The sequence below is a fragment of the Electrona antarctica genome, assembly GCF_951216825.1.
Source record: "Electrona antarctica genome assembly, contig: scaffold_268, whole genome shotgun sequence".
NCBI lineage: Eukaryota > Metazoa > Chordata > Actinopteri > Myctophiformes > Myctophidae > Electrona > Electrona antarctica.
This window is the reverse complement of record NW_027637398.1, coordinates 3,463-26,339: the sequence shown is the minus strand read 5'-3', so window position 1 is coordinate 26,339 and position 22,877 is coordinate 3,463. Positions and strand designations below refer to the sequence as shown.

The 22,877-nt window shown below is 43.2% G+C and overlaps 1 protein-coding gene across 1 annotated transcript in view; it reads right to left on the bottom strand.

Annotated features, from left to right (window-relative positions):
- LOC306918961 (kinesin-like protein KIF20B) overlaps positions 1-21,098 on the bottom strand; it is a gene marked incomplete at its 5' end in the record, with an annotated part of 47,191 nt that extends 26,093 nt beyond the window's left edge. The window contains 8 exons of the mRNA XM_079531799.1: positions 177-302; positions 2,605-2,662; positions 4,844-4,966; positions 9,266-9,404; positions 14,750-15,152; positions 16,696-17,026; positions 18,521-18,886; positions 20,922-21,098. Of these exons, the coding sequence (XP_079387925.1) occupies positions 177-302; positions 2,605-2,662; positions 4,844-4,966; positions 9,266-9,404; positions 14,750-15,152; positions 16,696-17,026; positions 18,521-18,886; positions 20,922-21,098 (1,723 nt within the window). The remainder of the gene's footprint in view (positions 1-176; positions 303-2,604; positions 2,663-4,843; positions 4,967-9,265; positions 9,405-14,749; positions 15,153-16,695; positions 17,027-18,520; positions 18,887-20,921) is intronic.
- Positions 21,099-22,877: the final 1,779 nt, after the last annotated feature.

Sequence of the window (22,877 nt, the reverse complement as noted above, 5' to 3'; positions counted from 1 at the left end):
AAGAAATACAAAATAAAATCAGCGATAAGATAAGATAATGGCCAAGCCATACAAGCTCCACCCCCAGTGCAGGAGGAACTCTGATTGGATGTTATGGAGCTCCATTGCAGTGCTGGAGGAACTCTGATCTCTGATTGGATGTTATGGAGCTCCATCCTAGTGCTGGAGGAACTCACCATCGCTGAGGTGTTGTAATTGGTCCAGTCGTTCCTGTAGCTCCGCCTCCATCTGTTCCTGAGTGTCCTCCTGTTCCAACAACACCAAACGCATGTTCTCCAACACACACTCCTTCGCACGCAGCTCTGTGACACACACACACACACACACACACACACACACACACACACACACACACACACACACACACACACACACACACACACACACACACACACACACACACACACACACACACACACACACACACACACACACACACACACGTTGATTTTGGCAAGTACAACTATGATGAAACAACAGTCAGAACTACAGACTCACTCCCAATCTAAACTATGGAATGTTCCCATTGCAGTCAGAACTACAGACTCACTCCCAATCTAAACTATGGAATGAACTTCCCATTACAGTCAGAACTACAGACTCTAAACTATGGAATGAACTTCCCATTACAGTCAGAACTACAGTCTCACTCCCAATCTAAACTATGGAATGAACTTCCCATTGCAGTCAGAACTACAGACTCACTCCCAATCTAAACTATGGAATGAATTTCCCATTGCAGTCAGAACTACAGACTCAATCCCAATCTAAACTATGGAATGAACTTCCCATTACAGTCAGAACTACAGACTCTAAACTATGGAATGAACTTCCCATTACAGTCAGAACTACAGTCTCACTCCCAATCTAAACTATGGAATGAACTTCCCATTGCAGTCAGAACTACAGACTCACTCCCAATCTAAACTATGGAATGAATTTCCCATTGCAGTCAGAACTACAGACTCAATCCCAATCTAAACTATGGAATGAACTTCCCATTACAGTCAGAACTACAGACTCACTCCCTATCTAAACTATGGAATGAACTTCCCATTGCAGTCAGAACTACATACTCACTCCCAATCTAAACTATGGAATGAACTTCCCATTGCAGTCAGAACTACAGACTCACTCCCAATCTAAACTATGGAATGAACTTCCCATTGCAGTCAGAACTACAGACTCACTCCCTATCTAAACTATGGAATGAACTTCCCATTGCAGTCAGAACTACAGACTCACTCTCCCAATCTAAACTATGGAATGAACTTCCCATTACAGTCAGAACTACAGACTGACTCCCAATCTAAACTATGGAATGAACTTCCCATTGCAGTCAGAACTACAGACTCACTCCCAATCTAAACTATGGAATGAACTTCCCATTACAGTCAGAACTACAGACTCTAAACTATGGAATGAACTTCCCATTACAGTAAGAACTACAGTCTCACTCCCAATCTAAACTATGGAATGAACTTCCCATTGCAGTCAGAACTACAGACTCACTCCCAATCTAAACTATGGAATGAACTTCCCATTGCAGTCAGAACTACAGACTCAATCCCAATCTAAACTATGGAATGAACTTCCCATTACAGTCAGAACTACAGACTCACTCCCTATCTAAACTATGGAATGAACTTCCCATTGCAGTCAGAAATACTCACTCCCAATCTAAACTATGGAATGAACTTCCCATTGCAGTCAGAACTACAGACTCACTCCCAATCTAAACTATGGAATGAACTTCCCATTGCAGTCAGAACTACAGACTCACTCCCTATCTAAACTATGGAATGAACTTCCCATTGCAGTCAGAACTACAGACTCACTCTCCCAATCTAAACTATGGAATGAACTTCCCATTACAGTCAGAACTACAGACTCACTCCCAATCTAAACTATGGAATGAACTTCCCATTGCAGTCAGAACTACAGACTCACTCCCAATCTAAACTATGGAATGAACTTCCCATTACAGTCAGAACTACAGACTCACTCCCAATCTAAACTATGGAATGAACTTCCCATTGCAGTCAGAACTACAGACTCACTCCCAATCTAAACTATGGAATGAACTTCCCATTGCAGTCAGAACTACAGACTCAATCCCAATCTAAACTATGGAATGAACTTCCCATTGCAGTCAGAACTACAGACTCACTCCCAATCTTCCACCGTAGTCTGAAAACCCACCTCTTCAGACTCCATCTTAGCCCATAGCACTTGCCCTAGCCTCGACGACCTTGCAGGCGTATGCATACAGTAGGCTCAACTTATGGAATTTAGATATCATTTCATGTAGACAGATGCCAGGTCATTGTTGATCCTGTGTATAGTCTCAAGATTATTATTATTATAATTTGTCTTAGTTGATATTATACTGTCAGACGGAGTATATTGACAATTTAATCAACAAATACAAACGGGATTAAGATGTCATTGAGGGAACAAGCCATTTTAGACACACACACACACACACACACACACACACACACACACACACACACACACACACACACACACACACACACACACACACACACACACACACACACACACACACACACACACACACACACACACACACAGTGTTACCTTGGTTGAGCTCTTGGTGCTTGAGGTCAGATTTTGGATCTGAGGCTTGGTTCTGGATCTGTAGAACACAGGAGGTGAACGGTTAATGTAGGAAGGGGGCGTGTCTGGGTATGCAAAAAGTGAAGTTAACACAACGTTTCACAAGTAGACGTTAGAGTCTACTTGTGTAGATCTTATGGAACACTGTAGTTCTGTATCCAGAGGATCCACTGGAGTGGATTAAATAATATAATCTCTAACATTAATATAATATTATTACAGTAGATGGATGGTCCTATCTCTAACATTAATATAATATTATTACAGTAGATGGATGGTCCTATCTCTAACATTAATATAATATTATTACAGTAGATGGATGGTCCTATCTCTAACATTAATATAATATTATTGTAGATGGATGGTCCTATCTCTAACATTAATATAATATTATTACAGTAGATGGATGGTCCTATCTCTAACATTAATATAATATTATTACAGTAGATGGATGGTCCTATCTCTAACATTAATATAATATTATTACAGTAGATGGATGGTCCTATCTCTAACATTAATATAGTATTATTACAGTAGATGGATGGTCCTATCTCTAACATTAATATAATATTATACAGTAGATGGATGGTCCTATCTCTAACATTAATATAGTATTATTACAGTAGATGGATGGTCCTATCTCTAACATTAATATAATATGATTACAGTAGATGGATGGTCCTATCTCTAACATTAATATAGTATTATTACAGTAGATGGATGGTCCTATCTCTAACATTAATATAATATTATTACAGTAGATGGATGGTCCTATCTCTAACATTAATATAATATTCTACTGTAGATGGATGGTCCTATCTCTAACATTAATATAATATTATTACAGTAGATGGATGGTCCTATCTCTAACATTAATATAATATTCTACAGTAGATGGATGGTCCTATCTCTAACATTAATATAATATTATTACAGTAGATGGATGGTCCTATCTCTAACATTAATATAATATTCTACTGTAGATGGATGGTCCTATCTCTAACATTAATATAATATTATTACAGTAGATGGATGGTCCTATCTCTAACATTAATATAGTATTATTACAGTAGATGGATGGTCCTATCTCTAACATTAATATAATATTATTACAGTAGATGGATGGTCCTATCTCTAACATTAATATAGTATTATTACAGTAGATGGATGGTCCTATCTCTAACATTAATATAATATTATTACAGTAGATGGATGGTCTTATCTCTAACATTAATATAATATTATTACAGTAGATGGATGGTCCTATCTCTAACATTAATATATTATTACAGTAGATGGATGGTCCTATCTCTAACATTAATATAATATTATTACAGTATATGGATGGTCCTATCTCTAACATTAATATAATAGTATTACAGTAGATGGATGGTCCTATCTCTAACATTAATATAATATTATTACAGTAGATGGATGGTCCTATCTAACATTAATATAATATTATTACAGTAGATGGATGGTCCTATCTCTAACATTAATATAATATTATTACAGTAGATGGATGGTCCTATCTCTAACATTAATATAGTATTATTACAGTAGATGGATGGTCCTATCTCTAACATTAATATAATATTATTACAGTAGATGGATGGTCCTATCTCTAACATTAATATAATATTCTACAGTAGATGGATGGTCCTATCTCTAACATTAATATAATATTATTACAGTAGATGGATGGTCCTATCTCTAACATTAATATAATATTATTACAGTAGATGGATGGTCCTATCTCTAACATTAATATAATATTATTACTGTAGATGGATGGTCCTATCTCTAACATTAATATAATATTATTACAGTAGATGGATGGTCCTATCTCTAACATTAATATAATATTATTACAGTAGATGGATGGTCCTATCTCTAACATTAATATAATATTCTACTGTAGATGGATCGTCCTATCTCTAACATTAATATAATATTATTACAGTAGATGGATGGTCCTATCTCTAACATTAATATAATATTATTACAGTAGATGGATGGTCCTATCTCTAACATTAATATAATATTATTACAGTAGATGGATGGTCCTATCTCTAACATTAATATAATATTCTTACAGACTGCAGGTGTAGGATGGTCCTATCTCTAACATTAATATAATATTCTTACAGACTGCAGGTGTAGGATGGTCCTATCTCTAACATTAATATAATATTCTTACAGACTGCAGGTGTAGGATGGTCCTATCTCTCGCAGACATGTCGTTCTGCAGTTGTTTCTTGGTTTTCTCAGCGTTGCAGAGCTGCTGTTTCACCTGCTTCTCCTCTTCTCTCATCACCGAGATCTGAGAACCCAACATAGAGAGATCTGAGAACCCAACATAGAGAGATCTGAGAACCCAACATAGAGATCTGTGAACCCAACATAGAGATCTGAGAACCCAACATAGAGATCTGTGAACCCAACATAGAGATCTGAGAACCCAACATAGAGAGATCTGAGAACCCAACATAGAGATCTGTGAACCCAACATAGAGATCTGTGAACCCAACATAGAGATCTGAGAACCCAACATAGAGATCTGAGAACCCAACATAGAGAGATCTGAGAACCCAACATAGAGATCTGAGAACCCAACATAGAGAGATCTGAGAACCCAACATAGAGATCTGAGAACCCAACATAGAGAGATCTGAGAACCCAACATAGAGAGATCTGAGAACCCAACATAGAGATCTGAGAACCCAACATAGAGAGATCTGAGAACCCAACATAGAGATCTGAGAACCCAACATAGAGATCTGTGAACCCAACATAGAGATCTGTGAACCCAACATAGAGATCTGTGAACCCAACATAGAGATCTGAGAACCCAACATAGAGAGATCTGAGAACCCAACATAGAGATCTGAGAACCCAACATAGAGATCTGAGAACCCAACATAGAGATCTGAGAACCCAACATAGAGAGATCTGAGAACCCAACATAGAGAGATCTGTGAACCCAACATAGAGATCTGAGAACCCAACATAGAGAGATCTGAGAACCCAACATAGAGATCTGAGAACCCAACATAGAGATCTGAGAACCCAACATAGAGAGATCTGAGAACCCAACATAGAGAGATCTGTGAACCCAACATAGAGATCTGAGAACCCAACATAGAGAGATCTGAGAACCCAACATAGAGATCTGAGAACACAACATAGAGATCTGAGAACACAACATAGAGATCTGTGAACCCAACATAGAGATCTGTGAACCCAACAGGGAGATCTGAGAACCCAACATAGAGATCTGTGAACACAACAGAGAGATCTGTGAACCCAACAGAGAGAGATCTGTGAACCCAACAGAGAGATCTGTGAACCCAACATAGAGATCTGAGAACCCAACATAGAGAGATCTGTGAACCCAACAGAGAGATCTGTGAACCCAACATAGAGATCTGAGAACCCAACATAGAGATCTGTGAACCCAACATAGAGAGATCTGAGAACCCAACATAGAGATCTGTGAACCCAACATAGAGATCTGAGAACCCAACATAGAGAGATCTGAGAACCCAACATAGAGAGATCTGTGAACCCAACATAGAGAGATCTGAGAACCCAACATAGAGAGATCTGTGAACCCAACATAGAGAGATCTGTGAACCCAACATAGAGATCTGAGAACCCAACATAGAGAGATCTGAGAACCCAACATAGAGATCTGAGAACCCAACATAGAGATCTGAGAACCCAACATAGAGATCTGAGAACCCAACATAGAGATCTGAGAACCCAACATAGAGAGATCTGAGAACCCAACATAGAGATCTGAGAACCCAACATAGAGAGATCTGAGAACCCAACATAGAGATCTGTGAACCCAACATAGAGAGATCTGAGAACCCAACATAGAGATCTGAGAACCCAACATAGAGATCTGAGAACCCAACATAGAGAGATCTGTGAACCCAACATAGAGATCTGTGAACCCAACATAGAGATCTGAGAACCCAACATAGAGAGATCTGAGAACCCAACATAGAGATCTGTGAACCCAACATAGAGATCTGAGAACCCAACATAGAGATCTGAGAACCCAACATAGAGAGATCTGAGAACCCAACATAGAGATCTGAGAACCCAACATAGAGAGATCTGAGAACCCAACATAGAGATCTGTGAACCCAACATAAAGATCTGAGAACCCAACATAGAGATCTGAGAACCCAACATAGAGAGATCTGAGAACCCAACATAGAGAGATCTGAGAACCCAACATAGAGATCTGTGAACCCAACATAGAGAGATCTGAGAACCCAACATAGAGATCTGTGAACCCAACATAGAGAGATCTGAGAACCCAACATAGAGATCTGTGAACCCAACATAGAGATCTGTGAACCCAACATAGAGATCTGAGAACCCAACATAGAGATCTGTGAACCCAACATAGAGATCTGTGAACCCAACATAGAGATCTGAGAACCCAACATAGAGATCTGTGAACCCAACATAGAGATCTGAGAACCCAACATAGAGATCTGTGAACCCAACATAGAGATCTGTGAACCCAACATAGAGAGATCTGTGAACCCAACATAGAGATCTGTGAACCCAACATAGAGAGATCTGTGAACCCAACATAGAGATCTGTGAACCCAACATAGAGAGATCTGTGAACCCAACATAGAGAGATCTGAGAACCCAACATAGAGATCTGTGAACCCAACATAGAGAGATCTGTGAACCCAACATAGAGATCTGTGAACCCAACATAGAGATCTGTGAACCCAACATAGAGATCTGTGAACCCAACATAGAGATCTGAGAACCCAACATAGAGAGATCTGAGAACCCAACATAGAGAGATCTGAGAACAGGGCTCGACGCTTAGCATTTTTCCAAGTAGCACGTGTGCGACTAAGTTGAAAAATCTAGTAGCACACAAATTATTTTAGGAGCACGATGAAAAGTTATCAAATAATGTGTTTTTGAGGGGCGCTAGCCCCTCCTATATACAGCTGTAGTCCCCACACGTCTCAATATCTGCCATTGACAATGAAAGGAGAAATTAGGTCAAAACTCCGCTAAATATGACGTGAATTAAACATCAAAACATTAAACGCCATTGACATTGAAAGGACAATGTATGTCATATGTAAACGAGCAAATCAGCTAACCAATCACAGGCATTCTGATTGGCCAATATGAGATGATTCATGATGATGTATGATGATAAGAGCGCCCTCACTTCACACAGGTGTGATTTTTCTTTAATAGTGATATGAGGTAGGGGGCGGGCAATATGAAAAAATATTATTATCACAATATCTTTCAGAAATGATCACAATATTGATATTCATCTGGATTTGTTTGTTTTTATATAATCTATATAATCAATTTGTTTTTATGCTGATAGTCTATTAGTTTTTTATGCAAATAGATAGAGGGATAGATGGATAGATAGATGGATAATCAATTCATTTTATGTTGCTCATGTATGGATGGATGGACAGACAGACAGACTTTCTATCCGTTTTTATCCTGCTGTTCTATCGTGTGAGATTCGGTGCAGGGCACCGCAGGCTACTCGATGGTACTATTAATATTGTAACATTCTCCTTGGCTTTGACTGCTTCAGTTCAGAGTTCAGACCATCGTACATATACACCTCGGCGTGGTGGAAGGAGGTAGTGGGGGGATCTTTGCCTTTTTTCCGTCGCTCGTTATGCAGGCTACTGACTAATATGTACCCAGCCAAGTCGGTCATTCGTATTATCATTTGCGCTGCGCACATGATTTTGTAAGCGAGGTGCTGAGCGATGGTTGTTTTGGTAGAATCCGTGCACACGTGCACTCTTTGCGTGCACGGCCGCACGCTGTTTCACCCACGTTTGGTTAAATGTTATCGAGTGATGTTTGAACATTAAACTTTCCAAATAACTTTAGTATTCAACGTGTCGGGGTCTTAGCAACTCCTTCTGTGCTATCATGCTATCCTGCAGCTCCGCTGCTGACAGGGAAGAGAAGTACTGAGCAGCAACACAGGGAGGGGCGGGGCGGTGGGAGCAAAAGGGACAGATCTTCAAATGAACGCCGCATTGAGTCTCGACACGTTGTTAGCTTGTAGATCTGCTCTTTTTGGCGAACGACACCGCCGTACTATATAAATATAAATGTAGGTATAGAACCGCGACTATAGACTGTGCACTTGCTGTAGAGCCTTGTCTTTATCACGATTGAACGGTCAAATTCTGTAGTCGCACGGGTGCTACAAAGTGAATTTGACAACTCGCACGGTGATATTTTAACTCGCAAATGCGAGTACCTAGTCGCGGGTACTCGATAAGACCAAAGCTTATTGATACCGGGTACTAAATAAGCCCAAAGCTTATTGATACCGGGTACTCGATAAGACCAAAGCTTATTGATACCGGGTACTGGATAAGCCCAAAGCTTATCGATACCGGGTACTGGATAAGCCCAAAGCTTATCGATACCGGGTACTAAATAAGCCCAAAGCTTATCGATACCGGGTACTCGATAAGCTTGTTATCAGGTGGTCTCGGGTATCGATACCGGGTACTGGATAAGCTTGTTATCAGGTTGCCCCGGTCGGGCTCCATCCCTGCTTCTCGTGTGTAATTACCTCTTTCTGCACCTGGAGGATCTGTTTCTTGGAGTCGGTCAGCTTCTCTCGGAGGTCGGAGACGAGGTCATCTTTCCTCTGGAGGTCAAGGGTCAAGGTCTTCACTCTGTCCGCATCCTGGACCGAAGTCTGCTTCAGCCTGGGTCCAAAACACAGCTAAACCATTTAGAGTGAAGTCTGCTTCAGCCTGGGTCCAAAACACAGCTATGCCATTTAGAGTGAAGTCTGCTTCAGCCTGGGTCCAGAACACACAGCTAAACCATTTAGAGTGAAGTCTGCTTCAGCCTGGGTCCATACAGCTAAACCATTTAGAGTGAAGTCTGCCTCAGCCTGGGTCCATACAGCTAAACCATTTAGAGTGAAGTCTGCTTCAGCCTGGGTCCAGAACACACAGCTAAACCATTTAGAGTGAAGTCTGCTTCAGCCTGGGTCCAGAACACACAGCTAAACCATTTAGAGTGAAGTCTGCTTCAGCCTGGGTCCAGAACACACAGCTAAACCATTTAGAGTGAAGTCTGCTTCAGCCTGGGTCCAGAACACACAGCTAAACCATTTAGAGTGAAGTCTGCTTCAGCCTGGGTCCATACAGCTAAACCATTTAGAGTGAAGTCTGCTTCAGCCTGGGTCCAGAACACACAGCTACACCATTTAGAGTGAAGTCTGCTTCAGCCTGGGTCCATACAGCTAAACCATTTAGAGTGAAGTCTGCTTCAGCCTGGGTCCAGAACACACAGCTACACCATTTCGAGTGAAGTCTGCTTCAGCCTGGGTCCAGAACACACAGCTACACCATTTAGAGTGAAGTCTGCTTCAGCCTGGGTCCAAACAGTGGTTATATTATCTGTGTCCCATCTCGTTTTCTCTGCAAGGCATTTTTCTATAAGCCATGTCTCAAAACCTAGGCAATTTCAGCCTAAGAAGAGAGAATACTAAGATAATACTAATACTCTAAGAAGAGAGAATACTAAGATAATACTAATACTCTAAGAAGAGAGAATACTAAGATAATACTAATACTCTAAGAAGAGAGAATACTAAGATAATACTAATACTCTAAGAAGAGAGAATACTAAGATAATACTAATACTCTAAGAAGAGAGAATACTAAGATAATACTAATACTCTAAGAAGAGAGAATACTAAGATAATACTAATACTCTAAGAAGAGAGAATACTAAGATAATACTAATACTCTAAGAAGAGAGAATACTAAGATAATACTAATACTCATTAACAGATTCAAATAGCTTAGTTCTAATTGTGTCTGGTCAGTTATTTGTCATCACTTCCAATTTCATTTAATTGAACCTGCATCTTGTGTGTGTTTTCTCCTGATTGGATAACATTGGTATCCCAACCTGCAAATGCATTGTCTGCTTTTTGACAGGCTCCTCCCCTCCACAGAGTCATAGAGTAAGACAGGCTCCTCCCCTCCACAGAGTCATACAGTAAGACAGGCTCCTCCCCTCCACAGAGTCATAGAGTAAGACAGGCTCCTCCCCTCCACAGAGTCAGAGTAAGACAGGCTCCTCCCCTCCACAGAGTCATAGAGTAAGACAGGCTCCTCCCCTCCACAGAGTCATAGAGTAAGACAGGCTCCTCCCCTCCACAGAGTCAGAGTCAGAGTAAGACAGGCTCCTCAGGGTGCTCAAAACTGAGCACTCGAGCGCTGTTCATGCAGCCTGAACTGGGACAAGCTGTTCATGCAGCTGTTCATGCAGCCTGAACTGGGACAAGCTGGACATTGTTTTAAACGAGGGCGACACAAATATCAGCAATATTAGGCATGTGTGCAACATGACAACTGTTTTAAAGTATTGCACAGTGACAACTAAGGTCTCTGTAATGTTTATGTTGTACTATCACTTAAAAAACGATCTAAAATAAAGGGATTTAAGATCATCAAAGTTGGGCTGTTGTCTAAGTCCAGTGCATTCTGCCAACTTCTGGTCGAGGACATTGTCACTCTTCGCCAAAATAAGTCTATTTAGAAGAGCCTCCATTGGACTGAAGCCAATAGAAGTCTATGTAGGAGAGCCTCCATTGGACTGAAGCCAATAGAAGTCTATGTAGGAGAGCCTCCATTGGACTGAAGCCAATATAAGTCTATGTAGGAGAGCCTACATTGGACTGAAGCCAATAGAAGTCTATGTAGGAGAGCCTCCATTGGACTGAAGCCAATAGAAGTCTATGTAGGAGAGCCTCCATTGGACTGAAGCCAATATAGGTCTATTTAGAAGAGCCTCCATTGGACTGAAGCCAATAGAAGTCTATGTAGGAGAGCCTCCATTGGACTGAAGCCAATAGAAGTCTATGTAGGAGAGCCTCCATTGGACTGAAGCCAATAGAAGTCTATGTAGGAGAGCCTACATTGGACTGAAGCCAATAGAAGTCTATGTAGGAGAGCCTCCATTGGACTGAAGCCAATAGAAGTCTATGTAGGAGAGCCTCCATTGGACTGAAGCCAATAGCAGTCTATGTAGGAGAGCCTCCATTGGACTGAAGCCAATAGCAGTCTATGTAGGAGAGCCTCCATTGGACTGAAGCCAATAGCAGTCTATGTAGGAGAGGCTCCATTGGACTGAAGCCAATATAAGTCTATGTAGGAGAGGCTCCATTGGACTGAAGCCAATAGAAGTCTATGTAGGAGAGCCTCCATTGGACTGAAGCCAATATAAGTCTATGTAGGAGAGCCTCCATTGGACTGAAGCCAATAGAAGTCTATGTAGGAGAGCCTCCATTGGACTGAAGCCAATAGAAGTCTATGTAGGAGAGCCTCCATTGGACTGAAGCAAATAGCAGTCTATGTAGGAGAGCCTCCATTGGACTGAAGCCAATAGCAGTCTATGTAGGAGAGGCTCCATTGGACTGAAGCCAATATAAGTCTATGTAGGAGAGGCTCCATTGGACTGAAGCCAATAGAAGTCTATGTAGGAGAGCCTCCATTGGACTGAAGCCAATAGAAGTATATGTAGGAGAGCCTCCATTGGACTGAAGCCAATAGAAGTCTATGTAGGAGAGCCTCCATTGGACTGAAGCCAATAGAAGTCTATGTAGGAGAGCCTCCATTGGACTGAAGCCAATAGGCCATATGCAGCCGACACTTCCGCGTTCAGCTTGGGCCGCTGGAACGCTTCCGGTCGGGAGAAACTCATTCACTGTGAACGTACGGTCGTGATTTTGTAGGAATAAAGTTCAGTACTTTATACAACACTATTACATTTGATAATGTGATGCCATAGTTTTTCATAGTTTGTATTATTTGTGTTGCGACGTTGACATGATGACATGAGTTAGAAACGTCTTAAATCTCCTGTTAAAAACGAGAGCTCTTCATTTATTTCTCCGTTGTTGCCATGTCCGCTTGTTATAAGCGAATTGGGGCTTGGCTTCTTTTCATAGACTGATTGCTTATTTCTCTCACACAATTTGGCGACACCTACCTCTCGTCTCCAGCTGTTATACACAGCAGTGTAAACAACCGGTGTTGCCAGATTGTGTGAGAGAAATAAGCAACCAGGTCTATGAAAAGAAGCCAAGCCCCAAGTCGCTTATAACAAGCGGACATGGCAACAACGGAGAAATAAATGAAGAGCTCTCGTTTTTAACAGGAGATTTAAGACGTTTCTAACTCATGTCATCATGTCAACGTCGCAACACAAATAATACAAACTATGAAAAACTATGGCATCACATTATTAAATGAAATAGTGTTGTATAAAGTACTGAACTTTATTCCTACAAAATCACGACCGTACGTTCACAGTGAATGAGTTTCTCCCGACCGGAAGCGTTCCGGCGGCCCAAGCTGAACGCGGAAACGTCGGCTGCATAAGGCCTATAGAAGTCTATGTAGGAGAGCCTCCATTGGACTGAAGCCAATAGAAGTCTATGTAGGAGAGCCTCCATTGGACTGAAGCCAATAGAAGTCTATGTAGGAGAGCCTCCATTGGACTGAAGCCAATAGAAGTCTATGTAGGAGAGCCTCCATTTGACTGAAGCCAATAGAAGTCTATGTAGGAGAGCCTCCATTTGACTGAAGCCAATATAAGTCTATGTAGGAGAGCCTCCATTGGACTGAAGCCAATAGAAGTCTATGTAGGAGAGCCTCCATTGGACTGAAGCCAATATAAGTCTGTAGGAGAGCCTCCATTGGACTGAAGCCAATAGAAGTCTATGTAGGAGAGCCTCCATTGGACTGAAGCCAATATAAGTCTATGTAGGAGAGCCTCCATTGGACTGAAGCCAATAGAAGTCTATGTAGGAGAGCCTCCATTGGACTGAAGCCAATAGAAGTCTATGTAGGAGAGCCTCCATTGGACTGAAGCCAATAGCAGTCTATGTAGGAGAGCCTCCATTGGACTGAAGCCAATAGCAGTCTATGTAGGAGAGCCTCCATTGGACTGAAGCCAATATAAGTCTATGTAGGAGAGCCTCCATTGGACTGAAGCCAATAGAAGTCTATGTAGGAGAGCCTCCATTGGACTGAAGCCAATATAAGTCTATGTAGGAGAGCCTCCATTGGACTGAAGCCAATAGAAGTCTATGTAGGAGAGCCTCCATTGGACTGAAGCCAATAGAAGTCTATGTAGGAGAGCCTCCATTGGACTGAAGCCAATAGAAGTCTATGTAGGAGAGCCTCCATTTGACTGAAGCCAATAGAAGTCTATGTAGGAGAGCCTCCATTTGACTGAAGCCAATATAAGTCTATGTAGGAGAGCCTCCATTGGACTGAAGCCAATAGAAGTCTATGTAGGAGAGCCTCCATTGGACTGAAGCCAATAGAAGTCTATGTAGGAGAGCCTCCATTTGACTGAAGCCAATAGAAGTCTATGTAGGAGAGCCTCCATTTGACTGAAGCCAATATAAGTCTATGTAGGAGAGCCTCCATTGGACTGAAGCCAATAGAAGTCTATGTAGGAGAGCCTCCATTGGACTGAAGCCAATATAAGTCTGTAGGAGAGCCTCCATTGGACTGAAGCCAATCGAAGTCTATGTAGGAGAGCCTCCATTGGATTGAAGCCAATAGAAGTCTATGTAGGAGAGCCTCCATTGGACTGAAGCCAATAGAAGTCTATGTAGGAGAGCCTCCATTGGACTGAAGCCAATAGAAGTCTATGTAGGAGAGCCTCCATTGGACTGAAGCCAATAGAAGTCTATGTAGGAGAGCCTCCATGAAGCCTCCATGAAGTGAATGGAGTTGTCACAACTCTGTGTGTGCCCCCTCCCACTACTACTTAGCAGTGATAGTAGTATTAGCAGTAGTAATAGTAGTGGTATTAGCAGTAGTAATAGTAGCAGTAGTATAGTATTAGCAGTAGTAGTAGTAGTATTAGTAGTGGTATTAGCAGCAGTAGCAGTAGTATAGTATTAGCAGTAGTAGTAGCAGTAGTATAGTATTAGCAGTAGTAATAGTAGTAGTAGCAGTAACAGTCGCAGTAGTATTAGTAGTGGTATTATCAGTAGTAATAGTAGTATTATTACATGTCTATGTCCTGCTGTCTCTTCTTCAGCTGCTGGTCTTTCAGAGCGATGGCCTCCTCCGCCACAGCCAGGAGCTCCCTGCGTCGCTCCACCTCCCTGTCCCGCGCCTCCTTCACAGCCTGCCTCTCCTCCTGCTGCCCTCGCTCCCGCGCCTCCTCCTTCTCCTCCTGCAGAGTCCTGATCTGCGCCTCCTTCTCCTCCTGCAGAGTCCTGATCTGCGCCTCCTTCTCCTCCTGCAGAGTCCTGATCTGCGCCTCCTTCTCCTCCTGCAGAGTCCTGATCTGCACCTCCTTCTCCTCCTGCAGAGTCCTGATCTGCACCTCCTTCTCCTCCTGCAGAGTCCTGATCTGCACCTCCTGCTCAGCGAGGTGTTTCTCCATCTCCGCCAGACTTCTCTCCATCTCTGCAGAAGACATGTTTTTTTTTGTCAATACAAAGACTGAAGACATGTTTTTTTTTGTCAATACAAAGACTGACACATGGTCCACATGTCAATACAAAGACTGACACATGGTCCACATGTCAATACAAAGACTGACACATGGTCCACATGTCAATACAAAGACTGACCGATGGTCCACATGTCAATACAAAGACTGACACATGGTCCACATGTCAATACAAAGACTGACACATGGTCCACATGTCAATACAAAGACTGACACATGGTCCACATGTCAATACAAACACTGACACATGGTCCACATGTCAATACAAAGACTGACCGATGGTCCACATGTCAATACAAAGACTGACACATGGTCCACATGTCAATACAAAGACTGACACATGGTCCACATGTCAATACAAAGACTGACCGATGGTCCACATGTCAATACAAAGACCGACAGATGGTCCACATGTCAATACAAAGACTGACCGATGGTCCACATGTCAATACAAAGACTGACCGATGGTCCACATGTCAATACAAAGACTAAATCTAACACTAAAGGTGCTTCACATTGGTACGAATGTTCGCTACGTTAGGCATAAAAACGTTACACGGATGAAATATTTGGCGGCGGTGTGCAAACGTGATGGACGAAAAGTGAGTGAGTGGGTTTTCTTTTTTCCACGTGCTCCGAAATTCGCTCCGATAATCCGCCCGAAAAACGAACCAGTGTGCAAAAACCTTAAAGATGGAGTGCCACGATTTATTTCCACCCTAAAACATGATCATCAGGTATTATTATAATATAAGGAGGAAGAACTTTTTCCAAAAAGTGTACAGTATTTGTTAAAATCATGCTTTTAGTGGACACGCCTGGTGGGTGGTGATGGGTGGTGATCCACCTGAACTGAAGCCGCACCCACAGCTGTAGTTGTATGATAAAGGGGGAAGGGTTAGGGGAGGGGCTGATAGTGTGATGTCACTATATTACTGTTTATTTCATTGGCCCGTTTGACTGTCAAGGGTTCAGCCTCCAGGAATAAACGCTAAATACAAAGTTAATACACCATTGCACATAAAAACGACTCCAGGGTGTCTAATGAAGTACTGTCACCTCATAGACACATGAAAACAACTCCAGGGTGTCTAATGAAGTACTGTCACCTCATAGACACATGAAAACCACTCCAGGGTGTCTAATGAAGTACTGTCACCTCATAGACACATGAAAACCACTCCAGGGTGTCTAATGAAGTACTGTCACCTCATAGACACATGAAAACGACTCCAGGGTGTCTAATGAAGTACTGTCACCTCATAGACACATGAAAACGACTCCAGGGTGTCTAATGAAGTACTGTCACCTCATAGACACATGAAAACGACTCCAGGGTGTCTAATGAAGTACTGTCACCTCATAGACACATGAAAACGACTCCACGGTGTCTAATGAAGTACTGTCACCTCATAGACACATGAAAAACTGGAAAAATACAAACAGTGTGGCACTCCATCTTTAAGACTAATACCAACTATATAAAACCATAATAACCTTGTACAGAGGCAGCTAGCTGACGGTTAGCCGCCGCGGCTACGTCTTCAGTTTCCCCTTTTGTTTTGGAGGACAGTTCCCGCTCTTTTTCCAACTCGGTGACCTTTGCCCTCAGGGTCTCGGCCTCGGCACGGAGGTCAGAGTTCAGCGCCGCGAGGCTGTCCAGGGCAGCATTCTCTACTTCCTGTTTGAGATGATCCGCTTCCTGTTGAGCGCCAAGCTTCTGTGTTAGCTCCTCTAGGTGCCTCTGTGATGTCACTTCCTGTCGTGCCAGTTTGGATGTGAGATCTTCCACTTCATGTTCGCGGGTCAGGAGTTGCTCTTTGAGCGCCTGCAGACAGAGACACGCGCACGCACGCACACACACACACACACACACACACACACACGCGCGCGCACACACACACACATTGCCATTCAAATAATTGGCATTGACGATCCGATTAGTTTTCCTTTCAGGCTTTGTAAATAAACTTTGCACAGAAAAGAATGTAATAATAACGAAAATAGCCGATCTACAAGCCTGACGAGTGGATGTACAACATGCTTCCACTGGCTGGATTATACCCAGTGGTAATGAATCAGTCTATAGTGGTAATGAATCAGTCTATAGTGGTAATGAATCAGTGGTAATGAATCAGTGGTAATGAATCAGTGGTAATGAATCAGTCTATAGTGGTAATGAATCAGTCTATAGTGGTAATGAATCAGTGGTAATGAATCAGTGGTAATGAATCAGTGGTAATGAATCAGTCTATAGTGGTAATGAATCAGTGGTAATGAATCAGTGGTAATGAATCAGTCTATAGTGGTAATGAATCAGTGGTAATGAATCAGTCTATAGTGGTAATGAATCAGTGGTAATGAATCAGTCTATAGTGGTAATGAATCAGTGGTAATGAATCAGTGGTAATGAATCAGTCTATAGTGGTAATGAATCAGTGGTAATGAATCAGTCTATAGTGGTAATGAATCAGTCTATAGTGGTAATGAATCAGTGGTAATGAATCAGTCTATAGTGGTAATGAATCAGTCTATAGTGGTAATGAATCAGTCTATAGTGGTAATGAATCAGTCTATAGTGGTAATGAATCAGTGGTAATGAATCAGTCTATAGTGTTAATGAATCTATGGTAATGAATCAGTGGTAATGAATCAGTCTATAGTGGTAATGAATCAGTGGTAATGAATCAGTCTATAGTGTTAATGAATCTATGGTAATGAATCAGTGGTAATGAATCAGTCTATAGTGGTAATGAATCAGTCTATAGTGGTAATGCATCAGTGGTAATGAATCAGTCTATAGTGGTAATGAATCAGTCTATAGTGGTAATGAATCAGTGGTAATGAATCAGTCTATAGTGGTAATGAATCAGTCTATAGTGGTAATGAATCAGTGGTAATGAATCAGTCTATAGTGGTAATGAATCAGTGGTAATGAATCAGTCTATAGTGGTAATGAATCAGTGGTAATGAATCAGTCTATAGTGGTAATGAATCAGTGGTAATGAATCAGTCTATAGTGGTAATGAATCAGTGGTAATGAATCAGTGGTAATGAATCAGTCTATAGTGGTAATGAATCAGTGGTAATGAATCAGTCTATAGTGGTAATGAATCAGTCTATAGTGGTAATGAATCAGTGGTAATGAATCAGTCTATAGTGGTAATGAATCAGTGGTAATGAATCAGTCTATAGTGGTAATGAATCAGTCTATAGTGGTAATGAATCAGTGGTAATGAATCAGTGGTAATGAATCTTCTACAGAGTCTTAATGAGAGGAATCAGTCGCGGCGACGGAGAACGTTCATCCATGCAGACTTACCTCCAGAGATTGATCTTTCTCCTGAAGAGCGTTTCTCAGCTGCTCTGAGGTCTGCTGCTCTGAGATCTGCTGCTCTGAGGTCAGCTGCTCTGAGGTCTGCTGCTCTGAGGTCAGCTGCTCTGAGGTCTGCTGCTCTGAGGTCAGCTGCTCTGAGGTCAGCTGCTCTGAGATCTGCTGCTCTGAGGTCAGCTGCTCTGAGGTCAGCTGCTCTGAGGTCTGCTGGAGCTGGGCTAGCTGCTGGTTAGCGTGTTGGGCTAGCTGCTGGTTAGCGTGTTGGGCTAGCTGCTGGTTAGCGTGTTGGGCTAGCTGCTGGTTAGCGTGTTGGGCTAGCTGCTGGTTAGCGTGTGCCAACCGCTGCTCCAGGGTCTGTTGTCATGAGGAGAAAGAAATAAAGAGGTATGGTTTACTTTATTGAGGGCCCGGACCTATTTAATCCATTAATAAATGTGCCCATCATTTATAGCGCCCGGACCCTTACCGGGGGACCGGAAGTTGTTGTGAATGTCTGTGTAGCAGCTAACAATAGCCATACTACTCTAGAGTCGATCGACAACAACGGGAGGTAAGAATAAATCTATCGCGACTAGCGACTGGACCGCGGAACGCCGTCTAATATTTTTTCATAATTAGACGGGATGATTTAGATCGCGAGTTATGAACGTTTTAAGATTTGTGTTTTCGTCCGCTAAACAGACAGGGAACATTTTCAATGACGTGTCAATGTTGTGCAACACCGAGGATTGAGCAACAAGCGCTCCTAGGCTGTGGAGCGATGCGACCGGTTCTGATATCATTAATCTCCGTCCTATTTATCAATCTCCGTCTCGGGCAACTGACCATGAACTTGAACTTGACGGTGATCTCCGTCTGGGGCCTCCAACCTGTAATGGACCTCCAGACCTCTGCTATGCGGAGATAATAGACCTCCTGCTATGAGGAGATAATAGACCTCCTGCTATGAGGAGATAATAGACCTCCTGCTATGAGGAGATAATAGACCTCCAGATCTCCTGCTATGAGGAGATAATAGACCTCCAGATCTCCTGCTATGAGGAGATAATAGACCTCCAGACCTCTGCTATGAGGAGATAATAGACCTCCTGCTATGAGGAGATAATAGACCTCCAGATCTCCTGCTATGAGGAGATAATAGACCTCCAGACCTCCTGCTATGAGGAGATAATAGACCTCCAGACCTCCTGCTATGAGGAGATAATAGACCTCCAGACCTCCTGCTATGAGGAGATAATAGACCTCCAGACCTCCTGCTATGAGGAGATAATAGACCTCCAGATCTCCTGCTATGAGGAGATAATAGACCTCCAGATCTCCTGCTATGAGGAGATAATAGACCTCCTGCTATGAGGAGATAATAGACCTCCAGACCTCCTGCTATGAGGAGATAATAGACCTCCAGACCTCCTGCTATGAGGAGATAATAGACCTCCAGACCTCCTGCTATGAGGAGATAATAGACCTCCAGACCTCCTGCTATGAGGAGATAATAGACCTCCAGACCTCCTGCTATGAGGAGATAATAGACCTCCAGACCTCCTGCTATGAGGAGATAATAGACCTCCAGACCTCCTGCTATGAGGAGATAATAGACCTCCTGCTATGAGGAGATAATAGACCTCCAGACCTCCTGCTATGAGGAGATAATAGACCTCCAGACCTCCTGCTATGAGGAGATAATAGACCTCCAGACCTCCTGCTATGAGGAGATAATAGACCTCCAGACCTCCTGCTATGAGGAGATAATAGACCTCCAGACCTCCTGCTATGAGGAGATAATAGACCTCCTGCTATGAGGAGATAATAGACCTCCAGACCTCCTGCTATGAGGAGATAATAGACCTCCAGACCTCCTGCTATGAGGAGATAATAGACCTCCTGCTATGAGGAGATAATAGACCTCCAGATCTCCTGCTATGAGGAGATAATAGACCTCCAGACCTCCTGCTATGAGGAGATAATAGACCTCCAGATCTCCTGCTATGAGGAGATAATAGACCTCCAGACCTCCTGCTATGAGGAGATAATAGACCTCCAGACTCCTGCTGATGAGGAGATAATAGACCTCCAGCTCCTGCTATGAGGGATAATAGACCTCCAGACCTCTGCTATGAGGAGATAATAGACCTCCAGATCTCCTGCTATGAGGAGATAATAGATCCTCCAGACCTCCTGCTATGAGGAGATAATAGACCTCCAGACCTCCTGCTATGAGGATAATAGACCTCAGACCTCCTGCTATGAGGAGATAATAGACCTCCTGCTATAGGAATAGAACCTCCAGACCTCCTGCTATGAGAATAGACCTCCAGACCTCCTGCTATGAGGAGATAATAGACCCTGTGGAGAGATGCTTCACTAAATACAATATAAACTGAAACTGTACCTCTCTGTGTGACAGAACCTCCTCCTCCCTGGCTCTCTCTCTCCTCCTCCTGGCTCTCCTCTCCTGTTCCAGGGCGGAAAGCGCCCTCCTCCTTCCCGCGGTCTGGTACTGAAGCGCCACCAGCAGCTCCTCCCTGGCTCTTCTCTCCTCCTGGAGGGCTGCAAGCACCTCCTGATCCTGTTAAGGGCAGAGGAGTGTGTGTGTGTCTACTTTTGAATTCAAATGCATAAGTAAATCTACAAGCTCAAAACGAGCTTGCAGATCTACTAGTTTTGATACTTGTGTGATGCTGTCGTGCGAGCAACTAGGACTCTATTATGACGAAGCACATTATAATGTTATCCTGCTTTATTTTACCTATACATGTTATTTATTTTGAAATGAAATGTGACATGTGGTTGCTGACTGTGAATATATTATTATCTCCTATTCACCAGTAAGGTAATGGGCCTTGTACCTGGGGTGATTGACAGGTGACAGAGACTGATGTCGCCACCCATCCAAGGTTATATGTAGAGGAAGTGACATGCAGGGAACAGATGGAAGAGGAGCTCCAGATCACGTTCGATTTAAGTCAAAGTTTAATCGAGCATCTGCAGCCATTGTGAAGAACTGTCGAACCGGTGAGATCAGGGGCCAGTGAGGCTATTCAACGTTGAAGGTCTGGGTCCTAGTGGTAGGAGGAGGACTACAGGCGGACCCGTGGATTCATGACCGGGAAACCCCGTGCAGCTGGGCTTTAACATTGAGCGCTCGTTGCATACGTCACTCCGGACCTCAAAGTTGAGGTCTGGAGGAGGGGACTTCCGGCAGTCATCCGGGGTGCTTCAAAACGCCACTGAGCAACTTCCACTGACATGAATAGCTGGGGGGGCGGAGCTTCGCGCCAGTTCAGTCTCTATCCTTTTATATACTCTATGGGTGAGATCCATCCTGAACTGTTCTGTTCAGAGGCTACGTACCAGTGAGATCCCATCCTGAACTGTTCTGCTCAGAGGCTACGTACCAGTGAGATCCATTCTGAACTGTTCTGCTCAGAGGCTACGTACCGGTGAGATCCATCCTGAACTGTTCTGCTCGGAGGCTACGTACCGGTGAGATCCATCCTGAACTGTTCTGCTCGGAGGCTACGTACCGGTGAGATCCATCCTGAACTGTTCTGCTCAGAGGCTACGTAGCGGTGAGATCCATCCTGAACTGTTCTGCTCGGAGGCTACGTACCGGTGAGAATCCATCCTGAACTGTTCTGCTCAGAGGCTACGTACCGGTGAGATCCATCCTGAACTGTTCTGCTCAGAGGCTACGTACCGGTGAGATCCATCCTGAACTGTTCTGCTCAGAGGCTACGTACCGGTGAGATCCATCCTGAACTGTTCTGCTCAGAGGCTACGTACCGGTGATCCATCCTGAACTGTTCTGCTCAGAGGCTACGTACCGGTGAGATCCATCCTGAACTGTTCTGCTCAGAGGCTACGTACCGGTGAGATCCATCCTGAACTGTTCTGCTCAGAGGCTACGTACCGGTGAGATCCATCCTGAACTGTTCTGCTCAGAGGCTACGTACCGGTGAGATCCATCCTGAACTGTTCTGCTCAGAGGCTACGTAGCGGTGAGATCCATCCTGAACTGTTCTGCTCGAGGCTACGTAGCGGTGAGATCCATCCTGAACTGTTCTGCTCAGAGGCTACGTACCGGTGAGATCCATCCTGAACTGTTCTGCTCGGAGGCTACGTACCGGTGAGATCCATCCTGAACTGTTCTGCTCAGAGGCTACGTACCGGTGAGATCCATCCTGAACTGTTCTGCTCAGAGGCTACGTACCGGTGAGATCCATCCTGAACTGTTCTGCTCAGAGGCTACGTACCGGTGAGATCCATCCTGAACTGTTCTGCTCAGAGGCTACGTACCGGTGAGATCCATCCTGAACTGTTCTGCTCAGAGGCTACGTACCGGTGA